This window comes from Parasteatoda tepidariorum, chromosome 1 (genome assembly GCF_043381705.1).
Source record: "Parasteatoda tepidariorum isolate YZ-2023 chromosome 1, CAS_Ptep_4.0, whole genome shotgun sequence".
NCBI lineage: Eukaryota > Metazoa > Arthropoda > Arachnida > Araneae > Theridiidae > Parasteatoda > Parasteatoda tepidariorum.
In genome coordinates this window covers 2,339,909-2,366,159 of record NC_092204.1, presented here as the reverse complement: position 1 = coordinate 2,366,159, position 26,251 = coordinate 2,339,909, and the positions used below count along the sequence as shown (strand labels likewise).

Genomic DNA, 26,251 nt, shown 5'->3' with positions numbered 1-26,251 from the left:
TATGCATTTTTTTTCAAGCTCTGTTAAATATGATATAAAATTTTAATTTATGGTCTCAAAAATCTAATTTTACAAGCACTTTTCAGATTATAAAGTCTATTTACTCCAAAAACTATATTTATTTGTTCCATAACACATTTTTCTGCTCAAATGATTATGCTGTTCCATATTTGTAATTATTATTATTTTTATTTTTTTTGCAACACCGTACTTCAGAAATTTCTTGCTTCAAAAGTTTTTCTGAATATAAGAATATTTGCAGTTCCCCATAGATTTTCTCATGTCATTGTTAAAATTTGTACATTAATTGAAAATTTTCTAACATTTTCAAACATTTCTTATTATTTCAAAATTTTTCTATTTACATGGTATCCGCACACCTGGAAAGTCATGAATTTCAATATTGAACAAAATTTTTCATGAAATGTCATGATTTTTACTATTTTTTAAAAAAAATCATGGAAAGTCCTGGATTTAGGTCGCCGAAAAATCTAATTTTTAAAATGGAATCCCCCCCTCAATTTCATCGTGTTCCAAATATCTGAATTCCTAACAAGATCACTACTCACAGTCATATTTTATTAGAATATAAAATGTCTTTATCATGTTCTTTAAAAATTATGGTGTTCTTTCAAAAAATGAAAGAAAAAACATCAGTTCTAGAGTGAATTATCTTTTAAACTTCTGTGATTTAAGAATTTTTATTATTTATTTATTTTTTTATCAATTTAAATTTCAACCAAGCCAATAATTGTTGATTTTTTTAAAATTTCAAAATGAGAACAGACAAATACGGAGTATTTCTTTCCTTTCTGATGAACAAGAAAAGTATCTTTAGAATTGAATTTTACAGAAAAGAAAAGAAAAAAAATAGCTTTTGTATTTTTTTTTCCAGCTATTTTGCTTCAACTCTTTCTTTACTTTGTTTTTTTAAATTTAAAATCTATAAATATGAAGATGCGGAGTATAACAGTTTTGGTTATAATTATCATTTCAATGAATGTTATTATAATGCTTTTTTAAATTTAATTTTACATTTTTGTCGGAGAAAATAGTAACTTCTTTAAGTCCTGAAAAATTCTTGGAATTAGTCATGGGAAATCCTGATAAGTCATGAATTTGAAAATATAAAATGTAGCAGATACCCTGTATTTATCATTTTTTTTTCTTTAAACAAAATTTATAGAGAGGCTTTGTTACTCTTCAAACATAAGATTTGTGAGTAATTTGAACTAGAGATGGTATTGAAAGGAAGAAAATAAATTTCTTATGTTATTTGGGAAAAAACAGATAGTTTTTCATAAAAGAAAATATTTTTTCAAAATGTTATTCAAAATTTCTCAGTAAATACAGCTCTTAATAGCAAGGTTCCAAAAGAACTTTTTAACATTAAACCAACAATATACTAAAAATTTCCACAATAAAGCATGAGTTTCTCTAAATTCAGTCTTGAGCCACGATGGCTCAGGGAATAGAGCGTTCGCCTTCCAATGATGTGAGCGGAATTCGAATCCCAGTCGATACGAATTCCGTATCCGGCTTCCTTCGACCACAGTGCTGACATAAAATGTCCTCAGTGCTTACGGGAATCATGGGTTAGAGTCCACTTGCCTCCAGCAAACCATGGGAGGTTCTTGTGGTCTTCCTCTCCGTGTAACGCAAATGTGGATTAGTTCCATCAAAAAGTCCTCCACGAAGGCACATTTCTCCCAATACTTGATCCAGAAGTTCCCTTGTCTTCTGGATTGTGTTCAAAGGCTACCTCGTTGAGCATTAGAAGTTGTATCGATTTTAAGATCGACGAGGTTTTTTCAAAACCTCATCTGTTTTTAGACTTCCTGGACATTTTTGGACTTATGGAATTGGTCTAATTGGGATGGACCTCTTGGGGATTAGAAACAACAACACATTAGAAGTTGTTAACCCAAAAAATATCAGGTTGACTGCTCAAGGACGGTAATAAAGTAAAATTAAATTCAGTCTTGTAATAAACAAGATTAGCTGTATATATCTGTCACATGATGTTCCAAATGAAAGGTTAAAAAAGCACTTCCCAATTCCTTTTCACTATTATTTCCCTTTTAACAACTTATACAATACTTGTTCAGATTCTGCTTATTTCATATCATGTTTAATTTACAACTAATCCATTGAAGTGCTTTCATAATTTTGTCTTAAGTGTAAGAAATAATTATTAGAAACGTATTATTAAAGTAAAGCAGTCACTATTTCTTTGCTTATTCTTTCATACACTGAGTAGCACTTACAAAAACACACTTTTAATCTCTTTCATTTGTAATTCAGGTGAGACACTTAGTTTACAAAGAAAAGTCCGAGAGCTCTTCCTAAAACTTATGAATAATTAAGACTAAAATTCTATGACTGATTTCTCTTAGAATGTGTCTTTTGTTTGGGGATAATTTTTTAATCCAAGAAATTCATTAAGAAAAATATTAAAAACTTTTTCAACAAAAGGAGTAAATGAATTAAAACTAATTTCTCAACAGAAAGCATATCGTTAATTCATTTTCTGAATATACAAGGGGGCTTGTAGTTTGTCTACGGTAAGTACTCCCGCCCACCGCCTGATACTATGGGAACAAGAATAGCTTCTCTTCACTCTAGGGATAACACAATAGACCGAAGAAAAATATTCTCATTCTCTCGCCGACCAGATCCAAAACTTGTCCTTTACAGTGACACAACACCCCTATTACTATTATACCTTGTTACCATAGTCACCGCCATGGATCCAGGCGAATGGCTTGGGGAGTTCTTATTTTAGACAAACTATGTTTATACTAAGGAAATCAATTTAATCAGTTCCTCCTCTAATTCCCCCTAGTTAAAAACTACTGAGTAAACAGATTATTTTAATTGAAGCATTATAAAAACTATGTATTTTCTATAGACTACAATTGAAGTTCAAAGCTGTGATACTGTGGCTGATTTAAGAGCTGAAGTTACACAATGGTGGGAGCATTTGCAAGCAAAAATTAAGAAGCAATCTGTTTCGGTATGTCTATTTTTATTTATGTTCACAATGTTGTTTGTTCCATTTTGATTGATAGTTTTTTTTCTTTTTTAATGTATAGTATTTTTTTTATCTGTTAGTATATAAGAAACTAAATTTCATTTTTAAAATGTATTGTATTGCTAATTTACTCTCTTTAATGCTGAGCTAATTTTAGCATAGCTTTCCAAATTCCTATATTTTTATTTAATTTTATGTTATTACGAGATGCAAATGTAAGATTTATGTCTATTTCAATGTCTATTTGCAAGCAATTCATTTGAAAATCACTTTTTGAGGTGCTCAATCCCATTGTGGTTTTTTTTCCTTCCGGCCATTTCAACTTGCAATATTTTTTACAGATCGCGATGTTTTCAAATGATTTTAAACCACAGGCAGATTTTGAATATGACTTTACATTGTTTGTCCACCTCGGCTCACAATGGGACCTACAATATTCACAATTTCTTTGGCAATTTATTTGTCGTTTTCACTAACACTATTTTTATTACTATAACACACATCATTTAGAAATATGAATTTTCAAAATGAATTTTTCATAAGAATAAAAGAACTTACAATATTATGGGCTTAAGATCCACACAATTTTTTGGCTATGGTGCATAAAAGTATAAACCATGGTTTTGAAAATATTCCTTTATAATTTTTTTAATAGAAAAATACTATGCTACTGCCTTATACATATAAAATCTTTAAGCGTTTAACCCAGACAAGTTGCTAAGATGAGGATATATTTATATATATCTTCATCTTTATATAGTTAGGTTTTAGAAAAAAAATTAAAGCTTGTTATATTGAGAAATGTTTCATCATCATCATCATTAGCTCAACAGCCCAGGGTGGGCATGGCCTTCTCAAGAAGCGTTTTTCGAAACAAACCTTTTTCGTTATAGCGTTTTCCAGTTTTTAAGACCAAAAGGTCTTTTTCTAGGCCATCTATCCATCTGAAATTCACCCTGCCTCTTTTTTGTAGTACGGTCTTCATCTATTCTGATAGCGTAACCTGCCCATTTTATTCTTTGATGTTTAATAAAGTTAATAGTGTCAGGTTCATTATATGAGTGATAAAGTTCTAAATTTGTTCTTCTAAACCACACACCATTTTTTCGTTTTTTTTTAATTTCCTCCAAAAATACTTCTCAAGACCTTTCTCTCGAAGTGACTAATTTAAGTTATATGGAGTTGTTATATGCGGGAGCTGACCCTCATCCCTTCAAGATATGGTCCAGATTTCCCAAGCATATGTTGAAATTGATCTTCAAAGAGATTTATATAATAAAACTTTTGTTTTTCTATGAATTACATTAGATTTTGTGTGAGAAGTGTTTAGTTTAACATTAAATGCATGCTTTTGATTTATAGGAGACCAAGGATAGTGCTTCTCGAATGAATACTGGTGGAAATATATGCCACGCTTTTGGCACCATGCTGTCAGATGGACCCATAAGAATGATATCACAAGGTCAGGAACTGACCAGTGATTTAGATGAAAAAACATTAGCAGAACTTGGGATGAAGGATCATCAAGTAACTCATTTATTTTCAATTAAAAAATAAATATTTTTTTTAAATCACAAAAAATTTTTGTCTTATGAAGTAAAACTTAGTAATTTTTAGTTTATAATACTATGTCATGGATACCGAATTTCATATTTTAGTAATCGGTTTTTCAACGAGTATTATTATTTATTGTTTTTTCATTCATTTTGACATTGATTCATTAAGACATACCTATATATTTGATAAGTTATTATGACATGCAACATTTTCAAAATTCGAGAATTACGCTCGTTTGAAAACTAATTTTTAGAATGTGGAGATTTAACTAAGGAATTATTTTTAATTTGCATTTTATCTTTTTTAAAAAATTAGATTTTTTTTTTATTGATAAAATGAAAAATTTTACACATTTTGGGTATCTTAAAAGTTATGCAAATATTTGAGAAAAATGCCCTTTTCAGCTTCTACAGCTCTTTTTAAGGTCTAGAATCAACACTGACTTTATTTTATGTGTTGAAATACAAACCTTAAATATTGCATGTTGTTTCAGTATAAAGACAGGTGTAAAAATAATAAAAATTGAGACATTGGTTCCTGAAAAATATAACTTGTTCATGCACATTTTTTGCTGGTCTTTTAACACATATTTATTACACTTTTGAAAAGTTTTTAATATGAATTTAAATGAAAAAATTGGAATACAAAGAATGTCAAATATTTGCAATTATGAGGAAATATATTATTTTGTGATAATAACACAGACCTGGACATGAAACTGAAAGTCAAAAAACCCAAACAGCATATAATTCATTCAAATTGATTGCTGTTCCAGGAAACCACTAATAATTATTTTATGGTGGTCGAAATCAATTTTAATGGTCCTGGATGAACATGCAACCATTAATTTTGAACCCTGATAGATATCTGTTTTTGCCTTACTTAATTAAAAAATATAAACCAATCCTAAATTTGATTTTCCTTTTCAGTTAGTTTTTGTCTCTGTGGGAGCTCTCAGGCAGTCTCGAAGACGAGAGGGTCTCGAACCGGCATCCACTTTACCTCCTCCTCCTAGAGATAGACTTCCTGTTATAATTTTACTGAAACCCACATACTTTGAGCAGCTGTTTGGACTTATGCAACATCTATGTTCATTCACTTCATATTCAGAATCTGGGGTGTGTTTTCTTATTGTGTTGTTTATTGCAAATGAATGTTAAATGAATCCCTTTTTAGTTACATACCCGTTTCTTAACAAAGACTCCTGTATTTTCCGACTATCTCCTGTTTATCCGTATATTCTCAAATTATTCAGAAAAATTTTGGCAATAAAATATCCGCTATTGGCAAAAATGCTTATTCCTCAACAGATAATATTATTGCTAGTATGTTGAGTTTTAATAGTTTAAGTGCCCCTTGCAGTCAGGCTAACCGTGAAACGCTTACAATATCCCCTAGATGGCGCTAAAGATTTTCTTGCATGAAATAGCATTGTGATTTTGCTTTAGGACAGATATATCCCACTAGTATTCTTCATTGGGACAGATATATCCCACTCGTATTCTTCATTGGGATTCTTATATCCATTTATATTTTATTCATATTTTCTCAAATGAACATAGAAAAAAANATTTATATTTTATTCATTTTTTCTGAAATGAACATAGAAAAAGAAACAAATATGAGTTGTCCAATGTGTAATGTCAGGCTATGCAGAGATAGCTTCACCCTGTATCATACCATGTAAAAAAAAAGTCTATATAATAAATTTTTCCAGAATGATAGATTTGCTTGTAGTAAGTCGATCACTACAGGTGGAACATATATATCCCACCATCAAGTACGGCCGGGACCATATATGTTCCTGCCTCTAAATTGATAACCACTTGTCAGAAAAATCCCAAATACTAAATTTGCCTTATTTGTGACCAATTTTAACCTTTTGAATTATAAACAGGACAAAAATCGTTTATTCAAATTTGTAGTCAAAGGGCTAAAAAGAAATATTTTCTTTGCCGTATCGATTGTCATTCTAAATTACAAAAAATGCATGATTTTCACAATTTTCTCTGCNGTTTTTAAAAATGTTTTTGAATTTTATAGATTTTATGTTTATAAATTAAGAACTTTAAATGATAGAGAATATAATTTTTATTGCTGCTCAGATCCTGATTATGATTTTTTTTTGGAAAGTGATTAAAAATATTTTTTGAGTGCTTATAAGGAGCTTATTTTTTGTTGAAAAATCTGGCTACGGACCCTGAATCCTCAAGTCTCTGCTTATGGTGAGAACAATGCTGTAACTGAAAGTGTAACAGGAATGCTTCCATTACGATCATAGTGATATTTTATCTTAAATACGTGTTATTTGCCGTGACTAATTTAATTAAAATTATTATTTTTCTTTAAGATTTTTTTTTGTGTTGCAATTAGTAATTTACTTAGTTAATTACATTTTTCATTGTTTTTATGTAGCATTTATCATTTTTATGAAAGGGGCATAGTTATTTAAAAAGGTTTGCATGACTATATTTATAAGCATAGTTAGATAATATAGACGCACGCTGTGCTCAGATACATTGGTGGTGATTCTACAATTTTGCATATACTTATGTAATATTTATTGTAATGTTAAACAAAAAAAGCATCTGCAGGTGCAAAAAAAGTTTGGAAGTGGGGGGAAAAAGAAAATAAGAAGCAGATAACGTAATCATGATTTATGCAAGGTAGAAGAAAATATATGTTTAGTTGTATGCATGCTGCTCCCTAAGAAAAAAGATATAACTGACCATTTACCCCAAAGATTAGAGATCCCATCATTAACGGGATGAGCCTACTATCAGCTAATCTTTTTTACAACAAAAGTAAACAGTTGTGGTGGCAGCAAGAAATCTTATAATGTAATTTAATTTGAAGCAAACTTACTAATATTTATATGAATGCGGTTCTTAAATTTCATATTTATGTATAACTAATAATAATAATCTTTCTCTAATATTCTTAGTGTTAATGTGCATATATATATATTATATTTATATATTGTCAAGAATAAATAAAAATATTAACTAGTTTTTGTATATTTAATAAAATTATTTTGTTATCAAGAAATATTATGAGTTTGCAGATACTTTTGGATTGGGTGCGTAGATACTTTGTTTTTATCTTACTATACTTAATGAAGTTTCTATTGAATTTCAGGCAACATTACCACATACTAAAGCACAAGTTCTTTCACGTCGAGTTTGGGAGATTTTAATGATGCTACCTACATCTCCTACAATGCTTCAAGGATTTAGGAAACTCAATAAGGTAGGTTATAATTTAGTAATCCTTTCTCTGATAGAATAACTTTTCTGAAACAAAAGTGTACCTATTGGAAATCTGCTGTATTTTTTTTTAAATATAAATATGTGATTTCAACCCCTTAACAGTGACATATTTTGTTCTTTCTTTTATTATAAAAGTTAGAAAACTGCTTTTTATTGTAAAAGTAAAATTTTTAAATGCAATAACTGCTGTATTTATGATTTTTAATTACACGTAAAAAAGTAATGGATTACACACTCATCTTATTCTATTAGAGCAAATTAAAAAATACTTTGAAGATAAATATTATACACAGTGCACTCCTGATTATCCGGGTTAATCACCGGGACAGGTCGCACGGACAATCGAAAAACACGGATAATACGAAAACTCCATTTATTAAAGAAAATATCAATATCAGTACAAAAAATATAAAAATTACTGACATTTACATGCTGTATAACATCAAACTGGGAATTTTCCTTTTAAAAAATGTGTAATGCGTCTTCGCCATATATCGATACACATATTTTACGAACCGCAGTAATGTCACCGTAATCAAATCCTCCCATATAATCTAATAAAGTTTCCACAGAGCAGCAGAATGAGAAATTGTATTTCATTCATTTACTACATCTTCTGCATCAGTTACTATCATCACTATTTGATTTAACAACATAACGATGTCTTCATCAGTCAAATACTAGAGGCCAGGCTCACATGCATCACTTTGAAACCAATTTTCCAAATTTTCTTCATCAAGAATTTCGAAACCTTAGATTTCTTTTGCTTGTTCGAGAGTACTGTTATCATATTTTTCTTGAACATCTGAAGATTGTTCATCAATCGGTATGGTCTTTCTCCACGATCGTGATAACGTAGACAATTTTACCTTGGACCATACTGCTGATATTCCATATTCTGCAATCCAATAACGAATATTGCTTCCAAAAATTTGGTAGTGTTATAACTTTATGAATCAAATTTTTTTTAATCTTGAAAATGTTTCTCTTTATATTTTTTGTGTAACTCCGGAATGAGCACGGATAATCCGCAAACCGGATAATTGAGAGTGTACTGTAATTAGTATATTATAAAAACACGACAAAATCATTTTCAATACATAAATTTTACAGTATGGTATATCCCAAAACATGGTACTGCACACAAGCCCATATCGCACTCTTTGCCCTCGACCGAAGTCGTAATCGTTAAAAAACTAGGACCACTAGCGCCAGGTGAAATAGTGAATTAAGTAGCCTAAAGTAGAAACGAACTCAGCTCAGGCTTAAAAAAGTAGAAAGGTTAATTTTTCTCCTGCCCGAAGTCAGTTCGAGCATCACAAATACTGCACGTAGTAGTTGCCTGGACTGGACATTGGCAAGGGGTTAACTACATTCTGTTTATATAATTCTTCTCTTCTAAAATATATTTTATTTCAAAAATGCTTTAGTGATTGTGGTAAGAAACAACTGAAATAAACATAACTCTTTACAAATGTTTCTTGATCTTAAGAAAAATACTAATGAAATATTTATTAGTTTTTAAAGGAAATACTGTGGAAATAAGATAACTACTGCTTTATATAAGCAAAATGAGTTAATTACAAGTAAAAATAAGTTTGTCTTTAACCCATCACAATCCAAAGTACTTTTCTATGTTTTGTATTGAGAATTTCGTAAATGAGAATTTTTTTTTTTCATTTAAATTTTTTCACTGTGCCAATCATTAAAAAAAAGTTATTTGCAAATTACATCTAATAAAAATGAGGCTGGCAAAATTCATGATTTTTTTAAAAAGATATTACTTATTTTTGTGTAAATCAGATATTTTTTAATTTTCTTAACATTTACCAAACAAGACTGATAAAATGTATAACCAATGCTTAGTACTATTTGAAAATACTATTTTAACATACTTAATATTCCAAATTGAATAAATAAAACTATTGTAAATTTATCATAAACTAATCAAGGAATGAAAGAAAATTCTGTTTATCTTTATTCAAGCTCAACGCCATCAGGAATTTGTAAACATCTAGTCTGTATCAGTTAGTCTTCAAATGAAGAGTCAGGAAACATTAGAAAAAATCAATTATTTAAATTTATTTTGGCAGAAAAAGACTTATCTGTACAAATTGCACATTTTATAAGTTTGAAAAATGCTTGTATGTAACCTAAACCAACATAAAATTAAAATGCTTATCATTAAAAAAATATATCACATATTTATTTATTATCTTGTTTTTTCACATTTGGGCTCATTTTTTTTAAATATTTCTTATTCTGTTTTATAATCAAGAATTAATTCTCTTGTTAAAACCTTCAATATCAATGAAATTAGACTTTAAAAAAATATTTTTCTATTGAATCAATGTTTTTTGTTGAAAAAATGTTTTCTGTTATTTAAATCATGCCTATCCTGACGAAAATTGATACTGTTTGCCCATGTATTCCCCAACTGCATAATAACTTGGGCCCTCATTGGCCGAATATTCATGAATTTTGGGTCTGTAAGGGTTCAAAGAGCCATTATTTTCCGATACTTGCCCTAAATAGAATTGTCCAATTTACTCAATATTTTTTTAGCCACTTTAAAACCAATATTGACTCTAAATAGAATTATCGGAGTCACCCGATATTTTATATTCATTAATCAGCCAATAAAGGCCGATGTTGCCCCTATGTAGGACCAATATTAAAAAATGCAGACATCCTAATGTTGGTTCCTCGGTGTGTGTTCACATAGGACCCATATTGAGCCAGTTTTGAGCCCAACTGCGGGCTCAACAATTTATTATTAGTAAAAGTGAAATTGTATACATATTTTATGTTATAGGATAAACTCCTTCTAATTCTTTTATTTGTTTTTAGGTGTCTGATCCGAGTGACTCAGAAGCCAAGGCGTACTTAGAATCATTGATTAATCCAAAGAGCCCTCAAAAATTAATGTATTGCTTACAAATTGTAGACTCGCTCAGACATTCTAAGGTTGGTGCATTAAAATGCTTCTGTAATTATCCTTTAGTTGTTTTTCAATTCATTTAACGAAGATATCTAAAATGACTTTTCCATCCATCTTTAGTAACTGCCGCCTTTTGACAGCCGTGCAAGGTTGCTAGAACAATCCGTGCCAGGGGTCTGTCCAGGGTATATTTAGTACTGTTTAGCGGTACCTTCACAAATTCAACTTTTGAAAAAACCGTAGTTTCACAAAATACTTTTAATAAAGCAAGTTCTCATGCAAACCCTGTTCTCGTTGCAATCTAGGGGGAAAAAGGAGGTTTTTGCCAGCCGTCCTTTAGGAAAAGGTAGCACGTGTTTGGTCAGATAGTGCAGTGTAGTAAACCTAACCGGCCGTTCACGTATCAAAGGCAGCTTTTTTTTTCTTTCTTTTTTTTATTTTTTTATTTTCTGAGATTTTTAAAATGAAACAACAAAGGTCTCCCTTTATAAACTTAACAGAAAGTCAAAATTTGAACATTATTCTTAACACTCAAACATTATATTAAACACTATTTTAAATTTATTCTAACAGGGCTTCATTTTTTATGAAAAATTTTTTTCCCTGTGAAACTTTATTCTGTATGACCAAGACAAAAATGTTTTTATAATGAAAATAACTTCTAGTGCTAATACTGTTAAATGCCTGTTTTTATTAAATTCAAGTTAAAATATAACTATGGACAATGATTTTTATGGAATTTTAAATTTGAATAATATTTTAAGCCCAAAATTTTACAAAAGCAGAATTATCTTTTTTATATGGGGAAAAATATACAGAAATTTACCTGTCATAAAATAATTTTTATTTGAAATGACAATTTTTGAAAATATTTTCTTACTTTACCATATTTTTGTGTTGATTTTTTAATATGATTTTTTTAACTTTCGCAAATTATGTCTACATTTTCACAAAATAGGTACCTTTTTTTAAAAAAAACCAAATATACCACTGCGGGCATCCATTCGATTCAGTAGTTATATTGTTATTCAACTAAGGTCCTTCTGTATATTAAAATTCAAATGGACCTAAATATAAATCATAACATTGCATGAAGAAGTCTTTCTAATTCCTCATAATAACAAAAATATAACCTCACAGCAATCTTAGCCATTGTGATAATCAAAACTGGAAGTCACTCAAACAGAATACATTCTCAAATTTGGTCAAAATTTATCTCGCAATAGCAAAATGTATTTATGGTTGACATTTGCTTCACTAAAGCTAAAATAATTTTTATTTAAGCCTTTGATAGGTGTAATAGACATTTCAATTAAGTTCTAAAATAAGTACTTTATCCATGCTTGTATCTATAGTATTTTTTCTTCTGTTCAAGGCTTTTATATCTTTGAAAGTAGTAGTATTCTTTATAATGGGAAATTGCAATGCTCATGGTGTGTAGCATTTTTAAAAAGTGCCTAAAGGTGCTTATTTTTAATTTTTTGTTTTTAGAAGTCCTTAAAGGTGCTTTTTTTCATGGGGCGCTCTTAAAATGTGCCTAATTCTCCCTTTTCGAAAAAGGAATGTCGATTTTCTCTGTGTATTACGTAAAAGCGTGTTTATCACATTGTTCTATTCAACATCTTCACAATTCATTCAACCACAATCTATTTCAATGTGCCGTCAGTCGTTAGTGTATAAAAGCGCCAATCATTTTACACGTTTGATGAAATACTTACGAGTTCGCATGTGCATCTACTGAGCTGGGTTTGATGAGATTATTGCACTCTCGTGTGCACCTCTGCTGCCTTTCGCAAGATGCTCTCAATTTTAGGCTTCATTTTTCCACTTTCTGCTATCGAATATCTTGATCATTTTGTAATGGCTAATATAATCAAGAAAAGAGTTCTTTGACAGAAACTAGTTATTTTATCATGATTATGTAAAGTCTTTGATAATTATTTTGCATTTTGTTAATGTATAGAGTACTTAAAAATATTTTTTGTGTGCTGAAAAAGTACTTTAAAGGTCCTTATATTTTGTTGAAATATTTAGCTATAAACCCTGACTGCTTTAATAAATAATGTTATTGTATTTCTCATGAAAGATATATATATTTTTTATAGGGAATGAATTTGGAAAGTGTCTCACCCAAAGAAAAATTGGTTGAAAAAGAAACCACACCTTGGAATTTAAAAGTAATGATGATTTCTGGTTGATAGCTTTGAAATTTCTTTTATTGATTAATTTTTAGTTGACTCTATTTCATTATCATTAATAATATGCTCCAAAAATGTTAAGCCCTACTATATTGGTTTAAGGTCTGATTGTCTCATAATTGTTACATTCAATTCATAATCTCTAAGCAAATTTAATTTTATGCATTGAAATTATTTGTTGTTATCATAAGAAAAAACTCAACCATATATATGTATATATTAGGCGTAAGACTCTTGCATTAGTGAGCATTTTTTGAAAATGATTTTTGCTATTTTTTGACATTTTAATATATATTGAAATGCCAAAACAACATGTAACACGATGTAATACATTTAATAAAGTATAATATTTATGTACTGAATATTGTAATGTAATAAATAACGTAAATGTAACACAACGTACAGTAACAGCAACGGGTAAGAAGAGCAACAAACAATCATTCAGAAAGTTTTGTTATTTGTGGTGATTTTTAAAAGAAATTAAACGTTGCAACTTAATTTGCCTTTGAAATAAAACTAACTACAAAATCGCTATAAAAAAAAATATTTAAATTCTAATCGAAATATGAAACTTAACTTTAGAGAGTATATTTTCATCACTAAATCGAAATATGAAACTTAAAACTTTAGAGAGTATATTTTCATGTTCAATGATGCTGGAAAATTCCTACAACACACTTTTCAAAATATGAACACAGCAAAATATCAGGAAATTTAATTAAAATACTGACTGGAAAAATGAATTCCTCAGGGTATGTAATAAACTAATAGTTTTGCAAAAACAATTGCTCTTGTTTGAAAAAAATGTTTATTTTCAATTCTAATAGGAACTATAATTGTTTTTTTTTAAATATATTTTGTGTATTAAAATGAGGTGTAAATGAAAAATTAATAAGAATATGTATGTTTTCAATTACGTAAGTCAGAGAAATTTGATAAAATCAGCCGGGAAAAATTGGGGATTTTTTGTTTCCATTTCGTAAAAAATAATTGTTAATAGAGTTGTTCACTAGTTTATTTTTGAAAAAAAGTATGGAGAAGTTTTATCTATTTAAATGAAGCCTTTATGTTCAAAACTAGGGATATACCGTGTGCATGCTGTAGTTTCATTACCAAGTTATTACACAGCCAAATAATTACGTCACTAAGTACCTGAATCCAGTTTTTATGTCTCAGAACTTGGTACGGTACCAGTTATGTGGCCAATTTTACCAAGCATCAAGTGCTGGGTAACATTCGACAATATCCAAATTTATAGTAACCTTAATAATTAATAAAAATTGAAGTTTTAGAAATCCATAAATTCTATCAGTTTCTTAAATTCAGCTTTCTAACCAAATCTGTGCATGTGAAATTCTAGTTTCATTTATTGTGCAATAATTTTTAATAATATTAAATAATTTTTTAAAAAATTATTTAATACCAACTTTAAGGGCAAGTCAAAACTGAAAAATTAATAATATATAAGTCAGTCTAAAATAGATTTGATATATCACTTTTTAAGTTTACTTTCCATACAATATTTTTTCCCCATATAGTTTGTAAAGCATAAACCTCCAGTGATGATTGTGCTTCGGAAAGGTTCCAAATTTTTTGCTAACCATGATCGAGAAGTTTCCAGAAATCATCCATCACAATTCTTGTACATTTTATTTAAAAAAGTATTAGAACTAGAATTTATACTTGACATCTGTTTCATTCGTAAATATTTTTTTTTGGCAGAATAATGAATGTGATTAGACATAAAAGTAAACTTATAAATAGTTATTAATTTTAATTATGTTCCATACAATTTATTTAGAATTTGATGTTGTTAAAATATCAATGATTTAAATTTATAAAGACATAAATTTTTTGAAATGCGTCGTTAATGTTTTTATTCAATTATTATTCAGGATTTCTGAGTTCGACACTATCACCTCTAAATGTCCCCGTTATTTCAATTCGTTCTTGAAGGCTGTATCATTCATCTTGTTTCATAATTCAATTCAAAACTAAATGCAACTTAATTTTTGTTTTAGTTTGTGAAATGTGGTGGACTGAATCATCTCTTTCAAATTTTCATGTCTGGAGTTCTTCAAGCTTCTGATGAGGGATATTGGAGTGAAGTAATTTTTTTTTCATTATTCATATTAATTGAAACAATATTATTTGACTCAATTTTAAAAATTGAGATTATTTGTATTGCTTAGTATAAAACTAAACAACCACTTGTCTGAAAACGCTGCCTGATTCATTTTTAGTGATTGTTTTTATGAAAAATTTGATATTCATGTTCTCATTCATCAGGATAATATACTTTCCTCTATAAAATACAAAAACAAAATGCAAAAGTAAATTACATAAACTAATTACAGAAGGAAAACATTGTTGAAAAAAACCTGCCTAAAATATTTCTATTTCTAACCAAAGCACACAACTTTTTGGAAATCTTAAAACAAACTGCGCCCACACTTAATGCGCAGAAGGAAAGCAAGAAGGCAGTTGCCCTCTGTTAGTAGAAAAGCTTAACTGCTAGAAAAGCTTCGGTTAAGTCCGATCTAGCCCTATAAAAAGAAAACAAAAACTAATTATTTTCAATCATTTCTTTTTTTTTACCTTCAATATTTTGTAAAAATTACAAGGTAAACCATTACTTTCCAGATTATTTAAAAAATTACTAGTAGCCTCTTGAAAGCATTCAACATTGTTGCAAATTTTATTAATTCCAGACAGTTGAGAAAAAACTGAAATTTTGAAAATATTACTACACGAAATTGTATCAAAATTACTGGAAAAAATAACCCTAAAATTAAAAGCCTTCCTTTTGTTATAAACACCAATTTTAATTTGGATCACAAATATTTGATTATTTCATAGGATTTCTTAAATCACTGTCGGGAGAAGCATAGAGTTTGAAGGTTAAAGGAACAAGTTCATAAAAAAATACTTTAGAAAATCTATTTCATGTAAACATAAATTGAAATGTCTTATTATCTCCTCATATTTGACGAAGCCAATTAAATCATTTGTTAGCCAATTAATCAATTTATTTAAAATCATTTTGAATATTGGTGAAAATTAATTTCTCCTGTTAAGTTTGACTTCTAAAAGTAGTGACTACATTTCGAAAGTAGTTTGTAGTCACTACATTATAAAAAAAGTATTTGTAGTTAACTACGATTGTAATAAAGTAGTTGCAGTTAACTACAAAGAAAATGTAGTTTTTCTGACCACTGATATTTATTGTATTTAAACGGAATTTTACTCAATTTCTGAAATTAACGGTGGCCACTAATCGCTTGGCACTTACATATAAAAAGTATTGATTAAATAACTGTATCATCACATTTTTTATCAAACTCTGTAAATTCTTTTATCATTTTCTTAGCAGACAATTACAATCATTAATGTATTTTGTGTTTTCTTTAGAAGTTTAAATAAAATATTTAGATAATATTAAATATAATTTTGTTTTCTGATAATCTTTTTTTTCCCTCCTTTTGTAAACTTTTTCAATGGTTAATTTAATTTTTTTTTGTTTCACTTCAGTTCACATTGAATGCATTTTAAATTTTTAGATAATCTTTCTTTAAATGCTAGAATAGCTTTATTCTATTCTGGTTTTAAAATTTCAGAGGGACTGAATTTGTTATCAAGGGTTTAATTCCAGTTATGTTTTTGTATTAATTTTTTAATTAACAGTATTCATCTTTTTATAAAAGAATATAATTAGTTATACTATTTTCTGAAGAAAGGAAATCTGGTAAAATTTTGATCATTATAATTTCACTATTATAATCACAACATTACCAAATTTATTTTGTAATGAATCAATTTTATGCTTTTTAATAAATCATCAATGGCTCAACAGCCCAGGGTGAGCCTTGTCCTTCTCAAGAAGCTTTTTCCAGGCTAACCTTTTTCCTGCTCTTGTTGAAAAAAATAAAAACTGGAAAACACTAACTTGTTAATATATATATATATATATATTATTGATTCAAAAATTTGAACCCTGCATTTCATGGGTTGAAAATGTGATATATAATTCTTAAATTTTACGTTGAACCAGTTTGAAGAAATTAGGACAGTTTTCCATTAGATATTGTTTATCAAATTTTCAGAAATTTGCTTCAAAAGAAATTTTTTTATTTTAAATTATGAACTTTTTTTTTATTGCTTAGAATTTTTAATTATTAAAAAGTGACCACTATTTAAAATATTACTGGTCAGTAACATGATTTCCTAATTTTCAGTGGAAACAAGACTGCATGACCTGCTTATTACGTCTTATCTATCAATTTGGTGTGGAAACTCTTGAAGAAGATGCTCTCAATGGTGAATCCGATTTACCCAAAAAGAGATTTAAGAGGACAAGGAAAACCAGCAATGACAAACTTTTAATCCCAAAACTGAATCAGGTAAAAGAAATTCATCATTTATATTTCGCCAGTATTGTGTTTTTATTTAAATAAACAAGCTTGCTTATGCAATTTAATTAATGTTATATATTTACCATGATGTGTAGCATTCTTAAAAAGTAATTAAATGTGCTAATTTTTTATTTTCGTTATTTAAAAGTCCTGAAAGGTGCTTTTTTTCATAGGGTGTTTTTAAAAAGTACTTAATTTTCCCTTTTCAGAGATGAGATTTTTTTCTGTACCATGTCCATTTTCACCACCTATCATGCAAAAATGTGCTTTTCACATTGATCTATTCAATGATTTCACAATCTATTTTGTTGTACCGTTGGTCTATAGCGTATGAAAGAGCAAATTATTTTACCTGTTTAATTAAATACTTGCAAGTCCATATGTGCATATATACTGAGCTGAGTTACGCTCTTATTCCTTAACAGATGGTGCTATTGCCAGTACTACAGTATATTGAGTGTTAATAGTTTCAATAATTATTAATGATTGTTTTTAAAAAAATCTTCTTTAGATTACGATTTATATATATATATTATTTACGTCTCTAAATGTGTTTTTGTAAGTGTTTGAATTTCTATTTTTAACTTATAAGATTATGCATGATAGATCAAAACTTTACACGTAGGATTAAAAGCAATATCTCCGTTATTTTATTTCTTCAAAGCTGGCAGGTATGCATTGTACTTATACATCTCTTCAAAGTTTTTTTTAAAAGATGGACCAAATTTTATAAACATACATATTGCGAAGTTCATATCGAATGCGAATAGTACCAAAAGAATTTAAACAATCATTAGAATTTATACATATTTATGTTTCTTGAAACTAAGGTTTATACTTTATTGCAGGTGATGCTTCATGTGATGAGTGAGACAGAGAACGTCCTGAATACTATTTTATCTCTATTCCTTGAAGCGGCCTCTCCAACTGATCCCAATCAATACAAAACTGGCTTCTGGGGACGTTCACAGATAGTGTCCTGTGCCATGACTCTGCTTGTCTCTTGGGCCTTCTCGCAGCCTAAAGTTCACACTCACTTCTTTCGATATCCATTGCTCGAAACTCTACTCAAGAGATTAGTTTTAGATGATCCAGAGGTGCTTATTCAATTCATACTCTCCCTATATCTTATTCAAATTTTCAATCCTTAATAAAATACTTCTTATTAATCCATTCAAATTCAAATACATTTTTTTAAACATGACACTCGATGTTAATGCAGTTTTTTTTTCCAAATACTAATTCATTCATTAAATCGGAATGAGCGAAAAACGAATTGTAATTTTCTGATGGGCCAAACGTTAATCATTGTTTTAAATTTTACTATAGGCGATTCAGTTGCTCACATATTTTAAAAATAACATTAGTGATCATTACTAACTTATAGCTCTATTTGAACAACAAAAAAAAGTTTATTGCGCACATTTAAATATTTAATAATTTTATATTCGCTGTGCCAGATAAATTCAAGAAAGAACATTACATGTGCGATCCACGTTACCAAATTTATATTTTTATAGTTGTCCGATGCCGCACGTATTTTTTCCCCTTCAATTCCTAGTACTTTTTCCTACTCTCCGTGTACATATTTTTATATCATGTTCAAAATTTCAATTGTTGATAAAATACTTTTTATTCATCCATTCAAATACTACTTTTTTAAACTTGTATTGAATGACACTTGGTGTTAATATAGCTTTTTGAAATATTAATTCATTCATTAAATTTAATGAATTAATTTTAGTTTTATAGGGGAGAAAAAATTGTAATTATTTAATAAAAAGTAACTAATATAAAATGTTTCTTTGTTGACCTAAGTAGGAATTTTACATTGCTTGTTATTACATTATCGTATTTTTCCGCAAAAGCGCTACTATTTCTCCTTGATTATATTATATAGGTTATTATTTTAATTAATAAAATTTCTGAAGATGGGGCAGTTTTAAATTCACCATAATTCATTAAATTCATCATAATCTACAATAGAAACTTAATTAAATTTATTGGTTTTTCTGCAATTAACAGTATAATTGAATTACCAGTAATATATGGGCACCATATTGGAATTTTGTTGAACCCGTAAGTGCCGGATTTGGGGTCATATTACTTCCTTATCTTATCATTCCAATTAAAATTTCCAAGGCGCTAAGTGGATTTCTAGCTTGTGATCTTACTTTAAGATGGGGGTGGATACAAGATGCATACCTTTTAAATTAGTCTCCTTATGGGATGTTTTTTTAAAATTATTATTTCACTTATTTATTTTCCTGCAGGCCGATGTCGAAAGTTTGCTAAGAATTGGCGACTGTTCTGCAGCAGATCGCGATGCGGGCTAATATTTCGTCGACTTCGTTATTAATTTTTTTTAATAGTCTTTCTCTCAGAAAATTATTTCATCTTGAATAATTTTCCTTGATAAATTTTTTTGCTACTAAAAATTATTTCGTCGGAAGCGCCGCATGTAGGGAAAAAACAACTTTTTTTCGATAGTGCCGCTGCGCTTTTGCCGAAAAATATGGTGAATAGTTATATATGAAGCAAAAACAGGCAATTTATATCATAGTGTCTCTTTCATTATAGCCGGCATTGAGAAGAGAAGCATGTACTGGATTGTATCGTTTATGCCTTGGATCAAACGTGGATGGTCATACTGGGACTCATTTTGTAGCTCCTCTTTTGAAGAAATTACTTAGTTTTCTCTCTGTTGCTCAAAATATGAAACAGCCTCATTCTGATGTAAGTATTTGTACTGCAATCCGTCGTATTATTATATACTCCTGTGGTTGCAGAATTAGTTTTAAACATGGTGCATGGCATTTTTAAAAGGTGCTTTTTTCATCGAGTGTTTTTAAAAAGTGCTTAATTTTTCCCTTTTTTTAATCATATCAATTTTTGCCATGTATTATGCAAAAAGGTAGTTTTCACATTGTTCTATTCAACATTTTCACAATTCATTCAACCACAATCTATTTCAGTGTACTGTCAGCCCATAGCGTATGAAAGCGCCAATCATTTTGCATGTTTGATGAAATACTTGCTAATTTGCATGTTTTGAGCTGGTTTCGGTGAGATTATTGCACTCTTATGTGCAACTCGGCTACATTTTGCAAGATACTCTCAATTTCAGGCTTCATTTTCATTCCTCTGATATCAACCTAAGAAATCTCTTGATTTAAAAAAAAATCCTAAATCGAAAAGGTTTAAAGATGGTTCTAGAAAACACCATATTTTACATCTTAATAAAATGTAACTGTGAGTGGGGACTTTGTTACTAATTATGATTTATAACAATACAATATCCCTCTTTTTTTGTTGTTAAATTTGGTTTAAACAAATATTTTGAAAGAAAATGGTATGATTGAAAATGTATTTGGTATTGGTAAGTATTACGAAATCAAAAGATAATTTTATTCTCTTTGTGTTGTTTACCAATAAATTTCTGTCAACAGTCTTTTTTTTTTTTTACAATATATTGCTTGATTTTCTCTAAAAAATGTAAAAGACATTTTTAAAATACGAATTTCATACTCTTATTTTATCTGATATTTTCTGTTCGTGTGCTTGAAAGTAAATATTTATATTTATAATACTTAGTGAAGAGTTTGTACATCATGAATGTTTATAATATGATGGTATATTTCTGTAATTTTTTAATGCTTTGTTTTATTCATTTTAGGAAGAAGACAAAGAGCCATATGGGCCTGGATGCAAAGATTATTTCTGGTTGATTTGCCGTCTTGTTGACAGCCTTGATGAGGAGTATTTTTTACGCAATTCTAATGAGGTTATTTTAATTTTTACTTTAATTTCCTATGCAAACAAGTATTATTAAAACTGCACTAAGCATGGTTGCCAACTCTACTGATTTCTCCAGTAGACTACTGAACTTTACCAGTTTTTCCTGATCTGCTGGTTTCATAAAAATTCTCCTGTTTTTTGTATATTTTTGAAAATTCCTTAAAATTGAGATAGCTTCCTTAAAAAATTCCTATTGAAATAGAATTTTTGCACAAATTATTGCTGGCTTGAGTAATTAAATGTTACTAATGCATAATGAAGTGAACCTCCTATATGAAAATTAGTTCAAAACTTTTTTTATTCTAAAAAGTTCAATAATTTTTATTCAGAACTCTCTTTTTAAATTAATTAAAAAATCTTTTAACTATGTTTGAATTAAACGCGTATTACTATTAGAGATTATGAGTAAACATAATACACAACATTTCAAGTATATTTAATGTCAATCATACCTGGTAAATAGTGCAGTTTTTCTATTTTGATGACTATAAAATTCCCTATGTGTGAAATATTTAGTACATTTTGTCGCAATTATTTTGAAATTTATATTGTTTCCAGGGATGAGATTCTTCCGCGGACTCGCGGATTTCCTCTTCTTTTTAGATTTTTCCATTTTTCCCGCTAATTTCCGCTGAAATTTTTTTGAACAAGTTAAAATATTTTATGAGGAATTTAATTTTCCTCGGAGCAAAAGCATTGAAATCCNTTCCTATCCATATTGACAGCTGAGATCAAGTAACAACCTAACTAAATTTAATTGTAATAACATTTGAGTTGAGGAATATACTTTTCTGCTGCTTACCACCATAAGATAGGGTGCTTTAGCTATAACTATAGATCACTTTTTTCCTCTTTATAAAATAAAGTGTGTTTGAAATACATATATTAAATGAAAATTTTTCATCTTCTTCAATTTAACTACTGATTTATAAAAGTAATAATTCCATTCCAAAGAGCTTTCTAAGTCAGTATTTTTTTCTGTTTGGGTGAATCGAAGCTATATTTTTTTTATGAAAATTTTTTTTAAAAATTTATGAAACCAGCCTAGAGTAATTATACTCTAAGCTTTCAAAAAATTAATTGTAATTTAAGGTTCACTTCAGTCAGTTAAAGTGGTTTTTGTTAAAATAGTGCTGCCTTCTCATTAATTCTGACTCTCACGGAAGTTAAAAGTAAATCAATTTGTTAATTCAAGCACCAAATCATGTTTTTCTAGGAGGCACAGACCAAAGAAATCGGGGAACTAAGCAAAAAGTGGGGGAAATTTAAGATTGAAGTCCGATGTTTTAGTTTGAATTAAATGTGTTATAAAGTTTTCTTTAATAGCACGTTTATACTATTCAACACACTATATATAAGAGTGTGTACGTGTATATATATTAAAAAAACATAAAACACATACATATACACATTAAAAAAAAAAAATAATTATCATAGCTGCAAACTCTACTGGTTTCATAAAAATTCTCCTGGTTTTTGTATATTTTCGAAAATTCCCTTAAATAGGGAAAGTTTCTTTAAAAAAAATCCGTATTGAAATAGAATTTTTTTTGTAGATTATTACATGCTTGAATATTTAAATAAGTGTCATTAATACATATTGAAGCAAGCCTCGTTTATAAAATTCAGTTAACTATCTTTGATGAATTAAATGCCTATTACTATTGAAAATTATGAATAAACATAATGCATAACATTTCAACATCATTTAATGTGAAACCATAACTGGAAAATAGTTCAGTTTTTCTTTTTTGATGACTATAAAAATCCCAAAAATTCCCTACGTGTAAACTATTTAGTATATTTTGCAACAATTATCATGAAATTTATATCAGTTCATAAAATCTACTGGATTTTTTCCTATCCGTGTTAGCAGCTATGGATTATTTTCAACGTTTGTGGCAAGTGTGCTGTTGGCTTCAGATCATAACTAATTTAAATAATACATTATGAATTTTAGTAATTTTTGTTCTAGAAGTCATTAGATATTGAGAACTTAGCTACTTATTTGGGTGAATCTATCACGAATCGCGACTGCAGAGAAGCCAGACACAGCACTGTGGAGGACGATGGTCTGAAAGGATTAATCAACCTGATGACCGTCATCATGAAGCATAATCCATCGTTCAAATGCTCTCCTCAGGGAAAAGTAAGCATTCCAAATCATAATTTGTATCTTTATTTGTCAAGGGGGAACTTATTCTTTTGTATTGTTTTTAGAAACTGGTTTTACACCTGTATGATGCTTTATTTGCGCTTCCAAGTCCTAAACAAAGGCATTTACCCAAATGCAAATCTCAGTCAGTTCGTTCCTCTGCGTACGATCTCATCGTTGAAATGTTGAAAGGTTCTCTTGAAAATTTCAACATTCTACAGGAGAAGCTAATGAAGCAGCATACTCCAGGTACTTTACAAAACATTATTTTTCATGATTTATTATTTACTATTATCGATTCTAATTTCAGGTTTTTTTTTTATGCAGAGTTGGCAAGGTTTAGAACAGAATGGATTAATCCATGGTTTAAACCGTCCTGTCTAAAACTGTCCAAAACCCTTTTATTCTCATTATGTCACAATTTTAAATTGTGAAAAATAAAAGGTTCATTTTTGAACAAGAAAAAGACAAGTTTTTGTGTTATTAAAAAAAGTTTATTATTATTTTTAATATTGCATTTATTTTTCCTAGTGCAGAAGCATAATTTGCCAGTATTAAAAGCTTATTTATTTATATTTAAGGGATGTTTAATGAGTTTTGGAGCTTCGAAACTTATAAATCTTTTCTTATTATATTATATTTCTTTTCTTTAATAAGTCAAAGCAAATTGTATAAAAAGTATCAAATATTTATTAATATATGTAATTATTATAAGTACAATAGTTAAACATATAGAAATTTTACCCTTTACCAATGTTCAGGGTTTTGCACACTTTAAGTCAGTTAAAGACAGTAAAATCTACATGTCATGTCCAAAATCTGTTTAGGACATCCAAAACCCCAACCCTGTTTTTATGCCATTGCTTTTAAAACCAATACTTAAAAGTACATAGCTGCCAACTCTATATCATTCTTTTATTTTTTTTTGCTTGCCATATTTCAGGGGGTATTTTTGGGCGGGGGGGGGGGTATTTTTAGTGTATTTCAAAATTTCAACTATGAATTCAATTTACCTGCTTATAAAAACACCTAAATACAAATTTTATCGAAATACTAATTTTGGCCACGAAACCTTGGATGCTGGCCCACTAAGCATGGCCTCATAAAGGGGTAATTCTATTGTATAATTCGAAATTAGAATATTATATTGTAAAAGAAATTATGATTTTAAAAAATGTTTGCTGATCTATAATAACTGTTGAAAATGCTATCAATATATCCTCTTGAAATTCGCAGCAAAAAAATAATAAAGTAACTATGTCATAAAATAAGTTAAAACTAGATTATACTATAGTTGTAAACTAAGATATTTTTAAAGGAGTCCTCAAGACTTTATTTTGAATTATTGAGAAAAGACAATATGATATTGTGAAAAAATATATTAGGTTTAATTCAATGATTCTTAATGGTGTTTTGTCGACCTTGAGTAAAAGCATTTAGTGCTATAAACAGAAACTGCATTTGGATAGAAACATTTGTGTTTAAACTGACATAACTTGTAATGTGATTATTGTGATGATTATTGTACTAATGTGATTATTTTTCTTTCAATGTGTTAATTAAAAAATTTAACAATCAAGTATGACATAGAGTATTAAAAAAATGTTAATTAAGAATGAGAAAAATATACTTTTTTTTGAGCAAATTGATATTGGCCTGTTATTTTACAAATTTCTTTGGAAACATTTATTTTTGATTAAATCCCCATTGTTCGCAGTATTCTTGCTCGAAGCTGGTGTAAAAATTAAATCGTTGAGTAGGCGCATCCCCTTTCGATTCCCCTGCACATTACAATAATTTAACTCTTAAACACAGATACATAGCTGCCAACTCTACTGGATTTTCCAGTAGACTACTGGATTTTGCCAGTTTCTCCTGGTCTACTGGTTTATTTAAAATTCTCCTGGTTTTTGTACAATTTAGAAAATTCCAAAAATTGAGTAAGTTTCCTTAAAAAATCCCTTTTGAAATTAATTTTTTGTGCAGATTATTGCTTGAATAATTAAAAAGTATTACTAATACATAATGAAGTGAACTTCATTTATAGAAATCAGTCCAAAACTTTTTTTGTTCTAAAATGTTCAGTTTATTTTTACTCACAGTAATCTTTTTAAATTACTTTTAAAAAATCTTTGAACTATGTTTGGTGAATTAAATGCCTATTAATGTTCAAAATTATGAGTAAACGTAATACATAACATTTCAAGTATGTTTAATGCCAATCATAACTATAGAATATTGCAGTTTTTCTACTTTGATGACTAAGAAAATCTCTAGAATTTCCTACTTCTAAAATATTTAGTACATTATGCAACAATTATCGTGAAATTTATATTATTTCGTAAAATCTACTGGATTTTTTTCTCTCTATGTTGGCAGCTATGCAGATAGGACGCAGTGTGTATTTTTTGTTACTGAAACAACATTTAAAAAAAAAACATTGTATTTTTTAGAGTCTCATAATCCATATCCCTGGGATTATTGGCCTCACGATGATGGCCGTGCTGATTGTGGCTATGTTGGTCTGACCAATTTAGGTGCAACTTGCTACTTAGCCTCTTGTATTCAGCATTTGTATATGTTGCCTGAAGCAAGAGCATCCATTGTCTCTGCAAAAGTAAGATTATCTCTGTGTTTACCTTAATTACAATATTTGCCCCCAATGTAGTGCAAAATATAAATTTAAAAAAATGAGTGATTTACTTTCTCAAATATTATTTCACTTTTTTTTCTTCTTCTTTTTGCTATAAATCACAACCTTTAAGGATAAGAATCTTGGAGGTTGTGTTACTTAATACAATAGGAATTCCAGATGTTTATAGTAACATTATTAGAAATAATGTCTTTTTCTGAATCAAAAGACTTAATTTGGTCTCATTATTGAAAC

General features: G+C 28.9%; 1 protein-coding gene across 1 annotated transcript in view; it reads left to right on the top strand.

Moving 5' to 3' along the window:
- The window catches only part of LOC107450126 (ubiquitinyl hydrolase 1 puf), a 172,789-nt gene that overhangs the window by 58,409 nt on the left and 88,129 nt on the right, over positions 1-26,251 (top strand). Inside the window, exons 22-35 of the mRNA XM_071186397.1 lie at positions 2,912-3,016; positions 4,397-4,561; positions 5,521-5,709; positions 7,730-7,840; positions 10,711-10,827; positions 12,907-12,978; positions 15,021-15,107; positions 17,235-17,399; positions 18,260-18,508; positions 19,992-20,147; positions 21,088-21,195; positions 23,185-23,358; positions 23,430-23,613; positions 25,818-25,981. Coding sequence (XP_071042498.1) covers positions 2,912-3,016; positions 4,397-4,561; positions 5,521-5,709; positions 7,730-7,840; positions 10,711-10,827; positions 12,907-12,978; positions 15,021-15,107; positions 17,235-17,399; positions 18,260-18,508; positions 19,992-20,147; positions 21,088-21,195; positions 23,185-23,358; positions 23,430-23,613; positions 25,818-25,981 — 2,046 coding nt within the window. The remainder of the gene's footprint in view (positions 1-2,911; positions 3,017-4,396; positions 4,562-5,520; positions 5,710-7,729; positions 7,841-10,710; positions 10,828-12,906; positions 12,979-15,020; positions 15,108-17,234; positions 17,400-18,259; positions 18,509-19,991; positions 20,148-21,087; positions 21,196-23,184; positions 23,359-23,429; positions 23,614-25,817; positions 25,982-26,251) is intronic.